The sequence below is a fragment of the Nelumbo lutea genome, chromosome 4 (assembly GCF_056320005.1).
Source record: "Nelumbo lutea isolate HS-2025 chromosome 4, American lotus-T2T, whole genome shotgun sequence".
Classification (NCBI taxonomy): domain Eukaryota; kingdom Viridiplantae; phylum Streptophyta; class Magnoliopsida; order Proteales; family Nelumbonaceae; genus Nelumbo; species Nelumbo lutea.
The window spans coordinates 62,912,737-62,933,915 of NC_142687.1; the positions used below are offsets into that span (position 1 = coordinate 62,912,737).

At 38.5% G+C, this 21,179-nt stretch overlaps 1 protein-coding gene across 2 annotated transcripts in view; it reads left to right on the forward strand.

Moving 5' to 3' along the window:
- The window catches only part of PGSIP6 (plant glycogenin-like starch initiation protein 6), a 30,453-nt gene that overhangs the window by 1,049 nt on the left and 8,225 nt on the right, over positions 1-21,179 (forward strand). For both annotated transcript variants that reach the window (XM_088985734.1, XM_088985735.1), the window contains exons 2-3: positions 73-193; positions 319-504. In XM_088985734.1, the coding sequence (XP_088841860.1) occupies positions 73-193; positions 319-504 (307 nt within the window). The remainder of the gene's footprint in view (positions 1-72; positions 194-318; positions 505-21,179) is intronic.

Genomic DNA, 21,179 nt, shown 5'->3' on the forward strand with positions numbered 1-21,179 from the left:
CCGGTAAGCTTTCATCTCAGGATTTTGTCTTTTCGACGTGTTTCTTATCATTTAATCGGGATTTTCGTTTAGGCGGATGGTTGGATTGTGGAGCCTATAAGTTTGTTAGCTAACCCCAATCAAGTGCGGCCAAAGAGGTTTTGGGGGGTGTATACGAAACTGAAGATATTTAACATGACAGACTATAAGAAAGGTAATTGATTTTGCTTGGTTAGTTTTGAACAGTTTGACGATATGCGAGTTTCTTTCAGTGAATTTTCTCTCTTTTTATGTTACTTGCTCAAGTTTTTTATATTCTGAGTAGATTGTCCTACGCAGTTGTTTATCTTGATGCTGATACCATTGTGCTCAAGAGTATTGAAGATCTCTTTAAATGTGGAAAGTTCTGCGCTAACCTGAAGCATTCTGAAAGGATGAATTCAGGAGTCATGGTGGTAGAGCCATCTGTAGAGCGTTTCAATGATATGATGAGCCAAGTGACCACTTTGCCTTCTTACACAGGAGGTTCATGTCTTTCTTAACATAGCGTTTTTCCTTGCCATTGATGTTATATTTCTCTCCATATGGTATTTTTTTCTAGTACTTTCTGCACTTGATTAAAGGATGCATTCAACTAAAGCACCAGGAGACCGTTTTTAATAGCATGCATGTTCAGTATTCATTACCAAAGGGTTCTTATTCACTTTAATTTTAGATAGCATTAATAAAGTTTATTATGTTTTGTCTTGATAATAGACAGCCTTGACAATCCTACTCACGTAAAAACACATGCTATACGAATCACTATAATGGAGTTCTAGGCATCATATATAGGGGAAGAAAAACATAACATAGCTTACTAATAACTCTAGTAGGCTTCAAGACTGTTCTCATTACATGATTCACACCCAAGTCAAAGTGTCAACAACTTACAAATAAGAAATATGTCAACAATGTTGAAAATTTCGAGTAGAATTATCGTAAGAATATTATAACATTGTAAACACCAGTTCATAAAAATATTTGTTGATATGTTTTGAAATGATAAAGGACATAATCTTTTTAAGAATTATATGATTATAAAATGATAATGCAGGTACTTGCCTTGGCTTCTTGTCCAAGCCATAAAAGTTAAATCCGAATGTCAACACTTGCAAACAGTAGTTATTCAAAACCAAGGCATTTCTTATTCAAAAAGAAAAATCAATGCATTTAAAAAAATTCAGTAAACAACTTTCATAATCAAAGGGGCTGTTTGGCAAGTCTTTTTGGGAAGATCTTTTGGTAGCTTTGACAGTCAAAAGACGCATTAAGCTTTTGCATTAAGATTTGAGCAGCCCGAAGCCTGTTTGGTTAAGGCGTGTCTTTTCACAAGAAGACCAATAGGAAAAAACACAAAAGCTCCATTTGGAGCTTCCTGAAAATTGCCCGTTTTGGGCTTCTCGCATCTTTTCAGTGTGTCGGCTTTTGGCAGCTAGATTTGTCGCAAGCCAAACGGGAAAATACCAAATCATGGTTTGCCAGCCTTGTAAATAGCCGACAGACCCAATGATTTAAAAGGTGCGCCTAAGGTAGGCGCCTTTGGGGTAGGTGTCGTGCCAGGTCCTAGGTGCAACCCTTTCAAAAGGTGCACACCTGGTGCACCTTACGCCTCAGCCTAGGCGTGCATCTTTTGAAACATTGATGCTTGCTTTTTTTTGTGTCTAATGGTAGGGTCGGGGGCTTTGCCCACAGATCCCTGTGCCACGTCCCTCGAGGCAAGCCCACGTTAGGGTAATGTTGTTCATTCATTCATCCTAATAAAATATCTTCTTGAAAAGCAATTAAAACTATAAAATCATTATTCTTTTTTGTGAAAACTAAGAATTTAAGACCCTAATGTGGACTTGTTTGGGCTTGCCTCAAGGGACGTGGTACAAAGGTGGCTCATAGAATCAGTAATGTAATATGTTTTACATCACATTAGCTACTTGAAGTAACACAATTGAGAAAAAAAAAAGAGTGTGGGTTTTATATGCTTGAAAATGTTTTATATATTTGATTTGATTTTTAAATTCTCATTTGAATATTCTTCACATGTTATATTTATGTATTTTAATATTAGATAATATGTTCTTTTAAAACATTTATTTCAAAATTAAAATTTATATTTTTATTAATATTATGTTTAATAATATGTTTTTTGTTATTTTTTTATAAAATTTTTGGCTTTTTTTTTAAATTTTTTAGCTTTTCTTATTTTATTTTTGTGCCTTGCTTAAAAAGGCGTTTGCCTCGCCTTGCGCCTTGTACCTCAGGTGCAAAATGACCCTTATTCCTTTTTTGCGCCTTGCACTTTTAAAACATTGGACAGACTGTGTGAAAAAGACGTGCCAAACGGGGCCTAAGTGTCCTTTCAAAAAAGAGTCCTTTCACAAGAGTGAAATGAAGGAACTGGATGGGGGTATTCCTCTAAGCAGCTAAATCCTTGTAAACAAAATTCCTAGAGGTTCCATTGTAGCCAAGAGAGGCTTGCACCAACGGGATCCCCTATCTTTATTTTTATTCGTTATTGTAGTAGAAGCTGTCAGTAGAACGATCAGTAGAGCTGTTTAAGGAGGTCACTTGGAAGGTTACAAAGTTTTGACCGATGGTAATGCAGTGACATTGCTTCAATTTGCCGACGATTCTCCTATTTGCTTTAGACATGCTACGCAGGACTTAGTTTTTCTTATATGCATATTAACTTGTTTCGAGGCTGCTTCAAGTCTGAAGATCCATTGGTGATCTTGCATCTGTCTTAAGGAGTAGGGTTGGATCATTGCCAGCTAAAATTTTGGGCCTTCATTTGGGAGCTAATTACAAATCTAGAGACATTTGGGATCTGGTAATTATTAATCGGGTTAGCTACAAGTTGGTAGTTTGGAAAAAGGATTGCCTTTCAAAAGGAGGAATGGCCACCCTCATTCGAAGTGTCTATCAAAGCTGCATACTTATTATGTATCTATGTTCAACGCTCTAGCATCTGTTCTTATTGGATGTAGGTCCCCGAAACAATTAAACAAGTTAACGCACTGTTATCCAAATGGTTATGGTGGTTTGGCCTTGAAAAGGCAGTTTGGAGGAAACTGATAAAGTAATAAATATGGGGAGGTTGGTTTGGGTTGGGAAACAAATCACATTCATGAGCTGTAATGGCACCAATATATGGAAAGGAGTTATGCAGAGTATGGAGTTTTTCTTCAATTTTATTACACTCAAAGTTAGAATAGTGAGAAAATCCATTTCTGGAAGGACTGGTGGTGTGGAACTAAGCAACTATGTCAGGAATTTCCAAACATCTATGCATTAGCACTGGATAAATCTGCTAAAGATCATGAGTTCTATGAATCTATCGGTGGTCAGCTAATATGGATTCCATGGCTTCAGAGGGATGTTGAATCCCTATCAGCTATGTTGCAACTACTGGGGAAGGTTAAACCTCAACCTCTAAGGGAGGATAGCCTCAGTTGGTCAAATGACCAGTCTGAATGCTTCACTGTTAAACAAAGGTTCTGAAACTTATCTCAATCATCTGAAGATAAGCTGATAAGGTTCCTTGACAATGGATCTGGAAGCAAAAGGTTCCGTTGAAAGTTTTTATTTTCCTCTCCCCTTGTGGGTGGCTATTAAGGGAAGACTGAAGAGTAAAAACCATCAACATGCTGAGATCCAAAGGAATAAAACTTGTTCATTTTTGTTGTCTTTGTGGCAAGGCAGGAGAGAATGCCCGGGATGTATTACCCCATTGCAGGTTTTCATATGTTATTTGTTGGTGCTACCTGGCTTGAACATCTGAAAGTTGAAACTTTTATTTTTGATAGGCAAGGAAATATTAATTTTATTAATAATTGAGAGGAAAACAGTTACAGGATTACAAAAAAATAGAAAACACAGGCGATCCTTCATAATGTGTTATGATACGGCCCAGAAAAGTTGCTGCCTGTAGACCCCTTGTTTTACTGAAGAGTTAGCCATCCCATTTTCCGGTCCTTCTGATCCATGTGAAAGAAGCATTGAGATCCCTTACTAGGATTTCAATCTCTCCCATCCCATTTGCCAGTCCTTCTGATCCATGTGAAAGAAGCATTCCCTTGCTAGGATTTCAATCTCTCTTAGTGAGTGTTTTGTTGATGCCTCTCCGAATCAGTTGGAAATGGTACTTGGAATTCTTAGCTGGTTTGAAGTGGTCTGGGATGAAAGTTAATCTGAGTAAAGTCAGATAATCCCAATGGGCCAAGTCTCAAATTTAGAGGAATGTGGAGAGGTGATGACTTGCCAGGTCAAATTCCTCCCGGTGAAGTATTTGGGGTTGCCTGGTCTTCTCTTCAGCTTGAGTACCAGTTATTGAAAGAATGGAGAAAAAACTGGCTTCTTGGAAGGAAAAATATCTGTCCTTTGGAAGTAGAGTGACTTTGATCAAGAGCACCCTCTCTCACCTACCCACTTTCTCTCCCTCTTCCCTATCCCAAACAAAATAGCAAAAAGATTGGAGCAATTACAGAGGTATTTTTTTGTAAAGGGGTTGGGAAGATGAAAAGAAAATTCACCTTGTCAAGTGGGATCAATTGTGTCTCCCCAAGGAAGAAGGGGGGGGGGGCTGGGAGTAAGAAATCTGAGGAAATTTAGCTCAGCCCTTCTTAGTAACTGGTTATGGAGATTTGCTTCTGAAAGGAATGAATGGCGGGGAAATCTAGTAGCTGCTAAGTATGGGGTGGAGTGGGGAAATTGGAGATCGAGGGGTCCTCCTCCAAGCAGGGGCGGCTCTCTTTAGACAGAGGCATAATGAAGAACCTTCCTACCCTCTTGGAAGGGATTAGTCTTAGGTGGGTAAAGGAGATAGAATGAAGTTCTGGAAGGACCCCCCCTGGTGCTTGGAGGGTCCTTTGGCGGATGCTTTTCCTCTTCTTTTTCAATGTTCTGTTAATCAAGACTCATCGGTGGCTGAGAATTATAATTTTTTTGGAGGAACCATTATTTGGACCCACCTTTGCAGGAGAAGTCTGTTTGATTGGGAGTTGGAAGAATCTGTGGAGTTGTTGGGGCTACTTCAAAATCAGAAGATGGATTTGAATCTGGAGGATTAATGGAGCTGGAAATGGAATTCAGATGGTTGTTTCTCTGTCAAGTCATTGGCCCTCAAGCTGCACAGTTCAGGTCATTCGGATTTTCCTGCCAATCGGACTTGGAATCCAATTAGCCCCTCCAAGGCTAACTTTCTTGTTTGGACAATGGCTCTTGATAAATGTTTGACTAGAGCTAATATGGAGAGATGTGGCTTTCAGATCCTGGACCCTCTTGTGGTCTGTGTGGTTCTCTTTTAGAAACTACTGATCACCCATGCATTCACTGCCCGACTTTCACCATGGTGTGGGGACATTTCTTGAAGGCTCTGGGTACTAGTTGGGTTATGCCAAGATCAGTCAAGGATCTGCTGTACTGTTGGAGAGTGGAAGATCTCAACAAGAAAGGAAAATTAGTATGGAAGACCATTCTTGCAGCTGTTTTGTGGTCTATTTGGGCTGAGAGAAATAATAGAATTTTTTTTGTAGAAGAGCTAAAAGTCCTGAAGAGTCAGTGAAGAGAGCTGTGGGCAAGTGATCTCTTCGGTGTCGGTTACTGAGGAGTTTGGTTGGTTGAGTCTGTAATCTGATTCACACACAGGCAGTCTTTTTGGCCTGGGTTTTGTTGTAATGTTCTCCTTTTCTGTTTGAATAAATTTACCTTACCTTTTCCAAAAAAAACTCATTCAGTGAATGTCTATATATCCAAGGAGTATTACCCCTGTTGTTAGACTAAGAGATCACCAGTTTTGAGTCCCCTTCAATCTCCAAATTTTTAAAATCTGCTTTCTGGCAAGTTTTAGTTCCTAAATATGTGCTAATAGCTCAGCCCTCCTTAAAATTCTAAAGGTGGACAAAAAGTAAACTGGCAGGTTAGCTAAAGTTGCTCTAATCAAGGTTATTCTCCCTCTATGGATAAGTAATTCCTCTTCCACATGACCAACTTCTTTGTAAATCTCTCCATCACTGGTTTCCAAAAACTTCTGATCTTGGGTTCCCTCAGAATGGTAGTCCTAAGTATTCCAAAGGCTATTGCTTGACTGCACGACCTAGAATCTTAGCTATCCCTCTCGTGTTTTCCTCTTCCAAATTTATTCCTGCTACACAACTCTTTCCCCAATTTATCTTCAATTTGGAGACCGCTTCAAAGGAATCAATGATTTCTTGCAGGTTTTTTATATGCTCAGGGTTTCTTGCAATATTATGATGCCATTTGCAAACTGAAGATGGAGGTTTCTTGGAGGAAATTCAAAGATTGATGGGTTTCGGGGAAAAGTGGAGGAGCTGGATTTATTTATTTTTGATCAATGAGGAGCTGGATTTATGCTTGTGTGTCTTTGGTTTCTTTCTCAATCTTATTGAATGGAGTTTCTTCAGATTTTTTTCAGGCATCCTGGCCTGCAGTAGGGAGATCCCCTGTCCCCTCTCTTTGTATTGGTGATGGAGGTTCTTAGCTTGTTGCTTGCTAAAGGTGTTCAGCATGGATTTATTGAGGGATTCAAAGCTTGGTCTGATGGCCCATGTATATCGCACCTGCAATATGCTGATGACATGCAGATTTTCCCGGATGCTTCTATTGACCAAGTCCTTAGCCTGAGAGTAGTTCTGGCTAACTTTGAGATGCTGACAGGTTTAAAAGTGAATCTAGCAAAGAGCACCATCATTGGGGTTGGGGAAGTGGAGAGGGAAGTGTTGTTGAACTGTGCTGCAGTGCCTGAATGTCAAGTTGGGGAGCTTCTATTTCAGTATCTGGGGATGCCGGTTGGTGCCAAATCCTTTGCTTTATTTATTTGGAGGCCAATCATTGAGAGAGTGCAGAGGATGCTGGATCAGCGTTTTAAAAGCGCAAGGTGCAAAAAGGGCGCAGGGGCCAATTTGTGCCCGAGGTGCAAGGCACAAGATGAGGCGTGTGCCTTTTTGAAGCAATGTGCAAAATAAAAAAAATAATGCTAAAAAATAAAAAGAAGTCAGAAAATTAAAAAAATTCCAAAAAATAAAAAATATTTTACATAATATTAATAAAAAATATAAACTTAAAATTTAAAATAAATGTTTTAAAAATCCTATTATCTAAAGTTAAAATACATAAACATAACATGTAAAACTTATTCAAATGAAAATTTAAAAATAAAACCAAACATATAAAACATTTTCAAGCATGTAAATCTCTTTTGTTCCTCAATTGCATTACTTCAAGCAGTTAATGTGGTGTAAAACATATTACATTCCTGATTCTATGAGCTGCCTTTGTACCATGCCCCTTGAGGCAAACCCAAACCAGTCCATGTTAGGGTCTTAACTTCTTTGTTCCCACACAAAAAATAATGATTGTATAACTTTAATTGCTTTTTAAGAGGATATTTTATTAGGATGAGTGAATCAACAACATTAGCAAATAAGGGGTTCTCAGATGGCACTAATGCTATGTGACCTGTTATTAGTTTTGTTCCGGCATAGCACCTCCTCAAATTCGAGACACCTGTTGTAAGTCTTCACATAGCACTGATGCTATATGACCTGTTATTAGATTTGTTCCGGCATTAGCACTGATGCGTCAGAAGAGGAATGAAAGAAGCAGGCTTTTAAGAAGGTCCAATGGAAAAAGTTAATATTCCTCTCCCAGTCAGCCACTATAAATAGTTTTCTCTGTTGATTATAAAGTCTGGTTGGCCCCTTTTTAAGTTGAGACAGATGTCTACTAAGTCAAACATAATAGGCAATTACTATTCTTCCCTTATATACATGTATGTTGGAGCATAACTTAATATTTGCAGAATCTCAAATAACACAAATATCCTTACCTTCTCAACAAGTTTCAATAATATTTCATCTAGGGTTAGTGGTTTACAAGTCATAGCTTATACTAAATTAAAAGAGTACCCTTCTATATACAGGGGTACAGTATCTGAAAGGATTGGGGCTAGCAAAACCTAAACCCAACCTGAACCTGATAAGGGTTAGGGTCATTTAACTTCTTTTTCTTTTGGGGGTACAAAAGTTAAAAAAGAAGGCTACAGAAGATGGGGAATAGCTGGATCCCATAGATGACAGATCATAAAAGAAGAGTCATTTAACCTGCCCTGAACCCAATCCAATGTGGTCAGACCAAGGAAGGTTTACCATTTAACCCAACTGATTGACATCTCTAAAGATAACCAAAAAATAGAAAATTTCATCATAAGACTTGTAGACTATTTCAATCCAAAAAAGTGGAGCGGGGAAAGGAGATGAGAGAGAGCAAAGAGATGAAGGTTTCTTCTTCCCCACCACAAGATTGAAAGAACTGGTGATTGAAGCAAAAAATTTGCTGTTGGAAGAAGGAAAAGCTACAACCTTCTTGATCGATGAAATGACATAATAGCTGAAGGAATTCATCAATGGAGCTTTGTTTTCTATCAATATGGAGGGTTGGAAAAGTTCCTTGGTACTTCAAAGAAGGAAATATGATGCTGAATTAAGGAAAAATCACAAGAGGAGGTTCATGGCGGTTTCAGAGTTCTTTGGCTGTAACAAGAAACAACAGGTTTGTCTTCAAGAAGGGAAAAAACATATCGGATGGAAGCTGATGTGGGAGATGTTGCAGGTGTTTCTACCAAAGAAGAGGAAGCTGTCAAGCTACATGGTCTGGACTATAAAGACCCCATGGTCAATCATAACAAACCAGCTGTTAATTCCTGTCAACTAGGGGTGGATTCGAGCCGAGCCGAGCCGAATACTATCAAGCTCGAGCTCAACTTTGAGCTTAGTTCGAGGTAGAACCTTGAGCTTGAGCTCGGCTCGAGTAAAAAATTCATGAGCTCGGCTCGGCTTGAGCTCGATTTTTGAGAAAAAAGCATTTTATAAAAATAAAAAACTATATATAAAATACTTTTTATTTGATATTTAAAAGATTAAGAGTTATAAAAAATAATAATTATAATGTTTTTATTATATATTATTTTCTATAAATTGATTATATATATATATATATATTCAAGTTGGCTCGCGAGCCTCACGAGCCAAGCTCTAGTAGGCTCAAGCTCGGCTTGTTTAATAATCGAGTCAATGAATTGGGCTCAAGCTCAAGCTCGAGCTCGAACTCAGTTTCAACCAAGTTCGAGCTCGAGCTCTAGTAGCTCGTGAAAAGCTTGGCTCGTTGCCACCCCTACTGTCAACCATAAATTAGCAAAGATTTCACAATGATAAAAGTGCAAGAAGGAAAAAGAACAGGGTGTGGTTTTACTGTTTTAGGTAGTTCTGACAAAGTACAAAAGCTGGTTTTGAAGAATAGAGAAAAGATTGTGAGAGGGTTTTGGTTTTGAAAGCAGGTAGGGAAGTGATGGATTGGGGAATCATCTTGAATGCAGTAAAGAAGAAACTTCATTCTGGTTCAGGAGTAATTGTTTTCCCCTTTTTTTTGTCGAAGACTATGGTGGAGCCCTGTAGCGTTGAAATAGAGTTGGGGGCTATACGTGTCCAAGGCTGGATGGTCTCCTGTAACAATAAGAAGATTCATAACAAGGCCTTTGACATTAGATTGATTGGACTCCCATTCAATCTTTGAAAGAAATCCTTCTTGGAGAAGATTGTGATGGCAATTGGAGGTGTCCTCATCTCTTGTAACATCTCTAGCCTCAGAGCTGCAATGATTGAAATCCCTAGAGTGAAATTGGAGGATGTTCCTTGATCTCTTGATGTCTTCTCTAATGGTGTTTGGACGAAGGTCGAGAGGTAGAAGACACTAAGTTGGCAAAAGGCATAACACGTAGTGGGAGGAGAAAACTCAACTTTAGAACTTTCTGTGAGTGGTGTGGTATTGCTACGTATGGGTGTCTCCTTAAAGGACGAAGGAAGGTTGAGGGCAAAGCTATAGGCTCTGAGTGATAGAAATGTAGAATGATAGAATGGTGCAGTTTGTGGAGGAAAACTTTTAATATGGGGATACCAAGCACTTTGTGTGTGTAACACTTGAAAAAGCATAAAAGAAACATAAGCTATAGCAAAGGAAGATAGTTATAAAGCTCTCGTTCAGAAGGAGAGAAGAGAATGGAGAATGAAGGCTTCTCACTGGCTAGAAAGTGGAGAAGAGTGTTTAAAGCAGAGAGAAAAATTCTTGATGGAAGAGATTGTCTATCAGAAGGAGTTTATGATAAAGATAAGGGAAGGAAGGAAAGGAATGATATTGTTAGTGGGTGAAGCTGTATCCTTGTTTCAGAGCTTCTTGGACGGATCAATGCATGTAAGTTGGTGTAGGGCATGGAATAACACCTTTAGGTAGTTAAGGAGGGAATAAATTGTTGAGAGAAGGAGAAACTCCAATGGATGGTTCATTTCGTTGGAAGAAATATTTGAAAAAGGAAAAAAAACAAAGGATCATAGTACTTGAAGGCAACAAGTTGCAAGGCTGGACCACGACTGCAAACGAGCTACACCAAAGAATGGTTGAGAGAAAGACTGAGGTAGTAAAGGTACGAGAAAAAATGGTAAGAGTACTGGGAGAGGAGGAAATGATAGAAGGAAAAAATTGGAAAGGTTGGGCTTAGAAGAAAATGATGAAAATCAAGACTAAGTGGCAGTGTCTCTTACAACACCGGAACCAAGGATTTCACCGGAGGGGGAGAAAGGAATTTGGCAGCGGAGATTAATCCTTTTGGCAAAGAAAAAGGTAAATGACTGGAAAGGATTACTAGAGGAGGTGACGTTCAAACTTGGGATTCATCGAATCGTTATATTAATCCCTTTTAACAACAGAAAAGTTGTAATGGATGTGGGGGGAGGGAAATGATGGACTTCACCACTGTAGACACAAAAGAGGGTACCATAACAATAGAACACTGGTGCCCATCGGCTAATACAGTAACAACTGGTGAGGGGAGTTTCAAGTTGAAGCTATTGGGTTTGCCTTTTCACTTATGGCAAAAAGCCATTCTTCAAAAAATAGCGATAGCCATGGGCGGTGCTATCTTATTGTTCAAGACAGTAGATTGAGAGCAGTGAACATGAAGATTGCCGGTGTGAAACCCGAAGCAGTACCAAGAACTCTCAACCTTTGTGCCGATGGCTACTGGTACAAGATCTGGATCGCCTCAGAAGTGGAAGTGTTGTTCTGGTGCAAAAGGTCGAAGCTTGAAGGTGATGATGATGTTGAGGGTGATGATGATGTGGCTAGGTGGGTAACACTTGACGAAGAATAGGACCAGAAATGTGGACACGTGAGCAGTCATGCGAAGGAAGACTTACCCTCTTTGAAAGTTGAACGGCCAAATCCCATCAGTTTGTGTATTTAAAGAAAAAATATTCTATTTTTTGAATTGAAAATTACAGGCGATCCATCTTTTGCTAAAGTAGTTAAAAGGGCAACCTGGTCGGGTCAAGGTTTGGGTCCACCTAGAGTGTTGAAAATTAACCACATTTCTCTCTCCAACTCAACCGGTCTTTTAGTGGATTGAACAGGCTTGAACCTAAAGGAAGGCCCATATGCTTTAGTCGACTCATGTGACACTATAAAGGGTCATGTGAATCGGGCCCCTTTGGTTGCGACAGGAGACTTTAGTGGCGATTTGTCTTCTTCACAAGACCTGCAACAACATGAAGCTCGAAATAGCCCAAGTAACATGAGCTCTCTGAAACTTAATATGCAATGGGTTCTAGTCACTAAATCCAAAGTAGGGGGTCAGGGTAAATTGGGAGAAGATCGCCCAAATCCCAGATATTCTAGAGTTTGGAGAGAGGAGCTCGAAGAGGAAGACATTGGTTGGGTTAACTGTGACTCTTCAGATGATGATTACGAACCAGGTTTGGAGACAGAGAGCGACAATTTTGGGGTAAATATGTAGGAGAAAGAGGAAATGGAGGATTTGTTTAGTGCAACAGCCGTTCTATTTTCTGGGGAACATGATGATCTCACCTCTGTTCTAAGACCTTCTGACGATGGTGGAATGCTAAGAGAAGTAGAGTACATTTTGGAGGGTAAAGGGGAAAATCGAGTGTTGAAAAGAGGATCACCGAGTCAGAAATTAAGTAGTGGGTAGGGAACATGTAATATGATAGCAACCACTCACCAAACTTTAGATAAAGGTACCACAGGAGGGGATAAACGACAGGGCGTTGGAAGTAATTGTGAGTGTGAATCAGGCTCAGGAAGCTCCTTGCAAAATCCCTGCTCTGGAAGTGAATTGTGAAGCCCAATCTTTTGTTGAACCTACCTCAAATTCAGTTCTAGGTATGCTTGTGCTTTTGGGTTTTGGTACTAATCCTAGCTCTGGCCTTTCTGTTTGTATTCCAGATTCCAGATTTGCTTCCATGTTGCCCATGATGTAGCTGAGGCACAAGAGGAAGAGAAGAGAAGGGAGAGAGTGTGGAGCCTTATAGTGGAAGAGCTCAATGAGTTGACAAAGGAAGATTTAGAGGAGAAGGAAAATGAGAGTAAGGATAGTGGGAATAAAGTAGTCGAAGATGAGATGGAGTCTAGAAAGAATGAGGGGATCGGAGAGGAGGATTGAGAGAAGATTGAAAAAGAAGAAACAAAAAATGATTTGTTGGATGAATATGTGAGAAAACTGGGTTATAAAATAAAAAAAACCCAAATGAGCTGAAAGCATACCTGAAGAATAGAAAAGAAGGGAAGGTGAGAAAAAGAAAGTTGAGTGAAGTTTAGAGCAAGGTTTAAAATATCAATGTCAATGGAAATGTCGCTTACTAAAATATAGGACAAATGTTGGAAATGTCGGAAATGTCGAGGGGAAATATTGTAAAAATTAGAGACATTGTGGAAATATGCAATGATATTTTGTAAATTGATAAAAAAAAGCATTAATACATTATTTCTAGACTATTATCTTATTCCCAACCATTATATAAAGCTAAGAAACTAAGATCAATAACAAATTATTAAATGACGATTTACTCATTTATTATGCATTTTGATGTTTTTACAAGGTTATCCGATATTTTCTTTTCTTATTTTTAATTCTGATTTATTAAAGATTCTAATATATTTATTTTACACTAGTAAATAGAAATTCATTTTTTTTCTGATTTTTTAAATATTAAAGCTATAGTACATTATGTTTTGTTATAAATTTAATAAACTGATTCTCCTTTATGTAGCATTAAGATTATGATAAATTCTGATTTCTTGTAAAACTTAATGAATTTGTTATGATTTTTAATACTAAATTTATAATAAATTATGATTTAGGATAAAATTTAATAAATTTATTCTGATCTTTTATATTAAATGTAGAATATAATTTATTATAAAATTTAATAAACATTTTCTGATTTTAATAAATATTTTAAAAATACTAACTAGTTAATATTTTATTACTTGAAAAATATTTTATGTTTTATATTATAAAGTAATTAATTTATTCTTTTGTTTTTATTTTTTGTTAATTCTTTTTTATAAATATTTTATAAAAATACTAATTAGTCAACATTTTCTGATTTTTATTTTTGTTTTCTAATGAATATTGTAATTTTATCTCAAATATTAATTTTCTTATTATTTATTCATTTTAGTGGCTTTTGTAGTGAGGGTCTATATTATTGTTGTAGACCTTCATGTACTGTAATAAGAGTGAAATAAAGATTCTATTTATAAGTTCTCATTTATGAGTCTATAATATTACAGTAGACCCTCTTGCATTGTAACATGTTTATATAAAGGTGTTTTAAAGATTCCATTTTAGGGCTTGCTATTGTGATAGTCTATAGGCTTCCATAGACCATCATGGATTATAACAAGAATTTAAAGTTTAAATAAACTTAAGGCTGAGGTTTCAATTTCATTTGAATGAACTTCAGCTTCCTCAAATGTCGAGAGACAGTGTGTGTCTACAACCAATGAGCAACAAACCAGCACTCAATGATGCCCTTCAAGAAAAATAGAAGATGACGAAGAGCATCCTCCTTCTTGACCTTGAGTTCACACCTTCCGTTGCCTTCTCTCTCTCTCTCTCTCTCCTTTTTTCCTAGGTTTTTCATGGATATTCACCATGAGAGAGAAATAGGGTTATTCCATATCTAAATCAAGATGAGAGAAATTTCTTCAAAGTTTCATAAGCTGAACGGCCTGCTTCCAAGAAAAAGATATTTCAGTGCGTGACCACTCTTGTGCTTGGTTAGATCCTGAAGTTGTACTCCACTTCCAGGTACACAAGCAAAAATGTAAAACCCTCTTCTTTTTTTTTTTTTTATAAAAAAACCCTCTTCTTTTTCCCCTTTAACATCTCCTTTTGTTTGATATGAGATGTTTGTAGTTCAAATATATGCTGAGTTGTTGACATATACTTGGAAATATTTTGATATATTATATATATTTTTTTGTTTTATGGAATGATATTGTTAGCATTTACCGAGATGTTTGAAATATCGGCTGACATTGTATTTTTTTTTTAATTCGGGTAAAATTTTGCCGCTGGGTCTTGACACCAACATATGTCGGGCGACATTTCTGACATTTCATGACATTTTAAACCAAGGTTGAGAGGATGAAGTTGGATTTGGAAGGGGATAAAAAATTCAGTGAAAGAAAGGGAAGGGGAAGGAAAGGAGGTAGATAAGAAGATAATGAAGAGATTTAATCATATGTACAGCCGAACCCTATAAGAAGGTTGGGCGAAATTTCAAAATTTTCTTTACTCCCACCTGGGAATCTTATTCCCAATTTAGAAAACTGCATTTTCAAGGTTCGTTCTTGTAACCAATCCAAACCAAATTAAGGGAGGGATATACCTGATACGGAATGCATACAAGAATGCTCCTCCCAACATAGGTGTTCACTCCCAAAGAGAGTACCAAATCCTCCCTCCGTTGAAGATGACACAACTTAGGGTGAGGCAGGATCAACGGGTAATTCTTCACCAAGAACTAGAGATTCTTCAGCAAGAATCGAATGGGACAGTGAGCACAACTTCTAGATTGTTTCTTCTCGCAAGAAACAATATCAAGATCCAATATTGATCGAATCCAAGAACTGGAGATCCAACAGGGTGGGCGGCAAGAGCAGGAAGAAAAGGAGCAGAAGGCAAGAGCAGTCTAGTTGTGTTGTCTTCTCTCTGTATTCAGCAAATGTCTCTCTTGATGTTCGCCCAGCTCTCTTGTTTATAGCCTTAAAGAGACAACTTCCTAATCCCATTAGTAGTTTTCTAATCCAAATCTTTTATTTGGATCTTGACTCTTTAAGTGATAAGGATAATCCCTTATCTGCAGATTAATATTAGCTTTCCTAATCAAATTAGGAGTTCCTTTGATCCAAATCTTTATTCGGATTTGGACTCTTTAAGTGGATAAGGATAATCCCCTATTTTATCTGTTGATCCAAATCCCAGATCCGCCCCTATTTAATTAATCTAATTAACCCAGTTCAAAATGAGCTTTTAGGCCCATTAATCTTTCAGGCTCACTTCCGCTTTAATGCTGGCCAGCTTGGCTCTCTTTGTATGGCGTTGGACCCTATCATTGATCTACACATCAGCCACATGGGTTCAACCTAGCCTCTCTTTGTATGGCGTTTATCAAATATCTCTTCATTGTTGATTGGGAAGAACATTGGGGAGACTAGTGATTTAAAGGTGCGCCTCAGGCTCGCTTAGGCACACATGCGAGGTGCATTTTGGGGTATGCGCCTTGCCTAGGTCCTAGGCGCACCTCTTTCAAAAGGTGTGCACCTGGTGCACCTAGGCGTGTGCCTAATGTGCCTTGCGCCTTAGCCAAGGCATGTGCCTTTTTAAAATTTTGCGGTTTTTGCTTTTTTTTTTTGAGTCCAACGGCTAGGCTGGGGGCTTCGCCCCCGAACCCCCGAACACACCACTCAAGGCAAGCCCGAACAAGTCTATGTTAGGGTTTGAAATTCTTATTTCTCACAAAAATTAATGATTTTACAACTTTAATTGCCTTTTAAGAAGATATTTTATTGCAATAAATGAATGAACAACATAAGCAAATAGGGGGTTATTATTTTTGATGTGAGAAATAAGAATTTCAGACCCTAACATAGATTTGTTCCGGCTTGCCTCGAGGGGCGTGCTACAAAGGCGACTAATAGAATGAAGAATGCAATATGTTTTACATCACATTAACTACTTGAAGCAATGCAATTAAGGAAAAAAGAGATTGTGGGTTTTACATGCTTGAAAATGCTTTATATGTTTGCTTTTATTTTTAAATTTTCATTTGAGTACACTTTACATGTTATGTTTACGTATTTTAATTTTAGATAATAGGTTTTTAAAATCATTTATTTTGAAGTTTTAAGTTTATATTTTTATTAACATTATGTTTAATATTTTTTAAATTTTTTGCATTTTCTAATTTTTTTTTGGAATTTTCTGCCTTTTTTTTTGTAATTTTGCGCCTTTCTTAAAATGGCACACGCCTCACCTTGCGCCTTGCGCTTTTTTTGCACCTTGCGCTTTTAAAACACTAGGGGAGACTTGGTGTCAAGGACATTGCCTAGAGTTACCTTTGATCATTGGCCAGTATTGATAAGTAAGCTTGAGCCTAGGAATAGAGGACCTACCACCTTCAGATTTGAGAATATGTGGTTGTCCCAACCAAGTTTTGAGGAAAAAGTAAAGGAGTGGTGGTTAGGAAGCAACCCAAGGGTTAATTGGGAAGGTATGGAATTTCATTGGACGCTACACAAGTGGGTAAAGGAAGGTGATAGGAACACAAAAGTTTTTCATGCTATAGCTAATGGTAGGAGAAAGAAGAACCTCATTTCTAAGCTAGTGATTAATGGTATAACCTTAACCCACTAGCAGATTACAGATTGAAGGGGATTTTGTGGACCACTTCAAGTCCATCAATAGAAGGCCTCTGTCTAGCAGATTATAGATCGAAGGTTTGGAGTGGTCTAGACTCTTGGAAGAGTCAATGGTGTGGTTGGAGAGAAGTTTTGAATTAGTAGAAATAAGGATAGCCATATTTTCTATGGATAGATCCAAGGCACTTGGTCTTGATGGCTTTACGATGGCTTTTTATCAAGACAGCTGGGAGATACTTAAGGATAATATTCAAAGAGTTTTCTGAATTTTTTGAAAGAGGGCTATCAATCCAGGTCTAAATTCTACATTCCTTGCTTTGATTTTGAAAAAGGGAGGGGCTTGTCATCCCAAAGAGTTGAAGCTCATCAGTTTGGTAAATAATCTATAAAATCATTGCCAAGGTGTTATCTCGGAGGATTAGAGAGGTGCTACCCTTAATAATTTCCCTGAATCAAGGTGCCTTTGTGAAGAACAGACAAATTGTGGATCAAATCGTGATTGCAAATGAGAGTGTGGAAGACTTCAAAAGAAGTGGGAAGAAAGGGTTGGTGTGCAAATTGGACCGTTGGTGTGCAAATTGGATCTCGAAAAGGCATACGATTTGGTGGACTGGTCGTTCTTATTGGAAGCCCTAGAGTCCTTTGGATTTGGGCAGAAGTGGTGTAGTTGGGTTAAAGGATGTATTAGGACATGCCACTATTCTATTTTGGTGAATGGTAAGGTGGTAAATCACTTCCTGACTACTAGGGGCATTAGGCAAGGAGACCCCCTTTCTCCTTTCCTTTTTACCCTATTGCTGAAGCCTTAGGGAAGCTCATTGAGAGGGCATATTCTAGAAACTTGGTGAAAGGTTGTAGGGATAGGGTCCCAATAATCCATCTACAATTTGCTGACGACACAATTCTTTTCTGTGGTGGGGATGAGGTAAGTTGGGTTGGTAATTTAAAGCTAGTGATCAATGTGTTCGAACAAGTGACTAATTTCAAAGTGAATTTAGATAAGAGCTAAGTGATTGGCATTAATTTGAGTGAAAGTGAAGCAGAGGAAAGGGCTCGAATTTTGGGTTACGAGATTGCCCATTGGCCATTGATCTATTTGCGGCTGCCACTAGGGGATAACCCAAGTAAAAAGAGCTTTTGGAATCCAGTGATTGATAGGTTCACTAAAAGGTTAGCCTCTTGGAAGAAAAATTACCTTTCCATGGGAGGCAGGATAACTTTGATTAAGTCAACAGTGGCTAACCTGCCTATTTACTTTTTGCCTATGTTTAAAATGCTTGAGGGAGTATATGGGACTTTGGAAAAGTTAATGAGAGATTTCTTATGGGAATTAGGAGAGGAGAAAAGGGATTATAGAGCCGGGTGGGATATAGTTACAAAAACCAAAAGTGATGGTGGACTTGGTTTAGGTAATTTGTAGAAAAAGAATGAAGCTCTATCGGGCAAATGGATTTGGAGATTGACGTTGGAGAGGGATAAATTGTGGGCTCAAGTTGTCTTACGTATTCATGGGCAAGCGGCGGATGGTTGGGACACGGGAGTATCATCTAGGGCTACAAGAGCTTCTCCTTGGAAATTCATTCATGCCATACTTCCTTTTTTCCTTCCTCTAATCAGTTATGACCTTTGCTCTGTTAACCTTGTGAAATTTTGGGATCATGTTTGGGTGGGAAACACACCGTTGAAAGAGCTATTCCCTTCTTTGTATTCTCTTTCACGTTTTAAAAATGAGCCAATCTCCACTTTTCTCACCACTTCTAATTCAACTATTGATTGGAACTTGGGTTTTAGAAGGGTTCTTAGAGACTTTGAACTGAACCTTATTTCTGACCTGCTCAAAATCCTACTTGAGGTGGGTATTGACCCCTATAGGAGGGATAATAGGATTTGGGTCCCTTCTTCTTCAGGTGTCTTCTTGTGCTCTTCTTTTTTCAAAGAATTGGCTCATTCCCCACCTGTTTTTGGACAACCCTTCCTAGTTTTGGAAGTTTGGGATAGACTAATCCCTCCTAGAATTAGTGCTTTTTGTTGGGAAGCCTTCTTAGAAAAGTGTAACACTTGCAACCTACTTCAAAGAAAAAGGCCTAATTGGTGTTTATCCCCGCATTGGTGCATCCTTTGTAAGAAGAATGGTGAGACTTGCCATTGCTTATTGGTATTTTGCCCATTTATTTAAGAGATATGGTGTTGGCTTTTCTCTCTTTTTGGTTGCAAGTGGACCCCCCCCCCCTCTAAATGTACAAAGCTTGTTCCATTCTACTTCAGTTAGGGGGTTGAAGAAGAGGGAAAATTCTGTGGAGATGCATAAGAGCAGCTATATGTTCGATAGTTTGGGAGGAAAGGAATCAAAGGACCTTTCATGAGAAAGAAAGAAATAAGGGTGCCATCATTGAACTAATTTCTTTAAGGGTGGCTCATTGGGCTAAGACAATGAAGCTCTTTGAAAACTACTTAGAAGGAGACATCATCAGGAAGTGGAAAGAAGTGGCTTGGTCTGCTCCAATGAAGATTTCATCTAACCCAATTTGGTCTCCTCTAGCTTTGGGGTTCACTAAACTGAACTTTGATGGTAGTAGCGAGGGAGAAGGTCGAATTATTGCCATGTATTCTGGTTCTATTGGATGGGGGGGGTTCTCTTAGTGCTGAAATATTGGCTGTTTTGGAAGGGGTAAAAAGAGCCCAAGAGTTGAATATCAGAAAACTAATGGTGGAAGGTGATTCTAAGATGGCTACCAATTGGTTGCAAAAGGACGATTTTAGTTTGTGGAAATTTCTAAATGAGAAAAAGAAAGTTAGACAGTTCATTTAAAACATGGAAGTCAAGTTTTAATGGACTAAGAGGAGTGCCAATTCCCTGGCAGATTCATTGGCCAAACAAGCGGTGGGAAGAGTCAACCTTTTCTAGGCAATATTGTAAATTGAAATGCACTTATTGGGAGGTTTAAGAGTTTTTACCCCTCCTATTGTATCTTTTTCTATTAATATCTATTAATAAAAGTTTCTGTTATTTATCAAAAAAAAGGTAGAATGATAGAATGATCTCTTCGTTATGAGTTAGACCTCTATTTATAGGGAGAGATCCCGAGGTCCTGAAAGGAAAGAGCCAAAGGTGTTTAACTCGCAATAGGAAAGGGAATCTTCGATTCGGTGTCAGTTTTCAGGGAACACTGCCAGGGTTTCGTCACGTGTCTTATGAGATATATCTGAGGTGAGGTTTCCTTTTGTCTAAGGATTCTCATAGTACACGTATGCTACTTCCTTTTGTGAGCCTCCTAGACTGACATGGCACGAATGACTTCTATACTAATCTACGTGTCTTTTAATCTCATTAGGTGCTCCGTCACACGCGACGTTAGTGGATTACGTGCTTCTTCATTTGTCTCCGACTTGCGATGGCCTTGAGCTCATTGCAGACTCGCGGTAGTGCTGAGCTCATCATAGGTGCGTGATGACTTCGTGCTCATCGTAGCCTCGCAATGGCTTTATGCTCAACGTAGGCTCACGATGGCTCTGAGTTTGTTTTTGTCATTGTTGCTTTGGATTTATTGCAGGCTTGTGGTGGTCTTGAGTTCATCGCAAGATCATTTTAGGCTTTGAGAACATTGCAAGTCTGTGCAGGCTTTGAGCTCGTCACGGATGTTTGTTGAGTTATGAGCTCGTCATGGGTGTTCCTATGGTATTGGTTTAGCACCTTCTGTGCCACCACACTCGTGGTGATCAACATATACCTACACCTTCCTTTGATGAGGATCTTCCAAGGCCTAGAAGAGAGATCAGGTGGGGATACACGATAAATTCATGAGGGTGAACAAAGGGTATTATCAGAAACGGGAAGATGTTCTCAACTTAACTCAATTGTAGAACCTTCCTTTCAGTCCTCTTCTCAAGATGTTCCCAACAAATGATAGATTATTGTGTTCAAGATTCCTTTGCATGCATGGAGTCTTCAAACCTTCAAGGCAGTGGGAGATCTGTGTGGAAATTTAGATTTGTTGACCCTAAACAATCTCACGGAGAAACTTGGTTGCTACTTATATTTTAGTCTAAATTGATGAGATCCACTGTGTCTCGATGTCCTTGCCCCTTCGATTTGTTGGCAAAAGGTTTGACTTAAGGTTGGTAGTAGAAGGTTTGTATCCAAGAAGTTGAATCGAAAATATGAAGAGATGAAAGGAGGAGGCCAAGAAGGTCTATAATGTAGGGGATGGGTGCAAGGTTGAAGACAAGGGTATTTTTGGAATTAAAAATTTTAATGGTTCAATTGGGGATTTTTTGTTGGGGTACATTGAGTTTAATGTTCGAAGAGTCCCAAAAAGAGCTGAAAGTGGTGGGGCCCATGCGATATCAAATGAAGTTATTATGGAGATAAA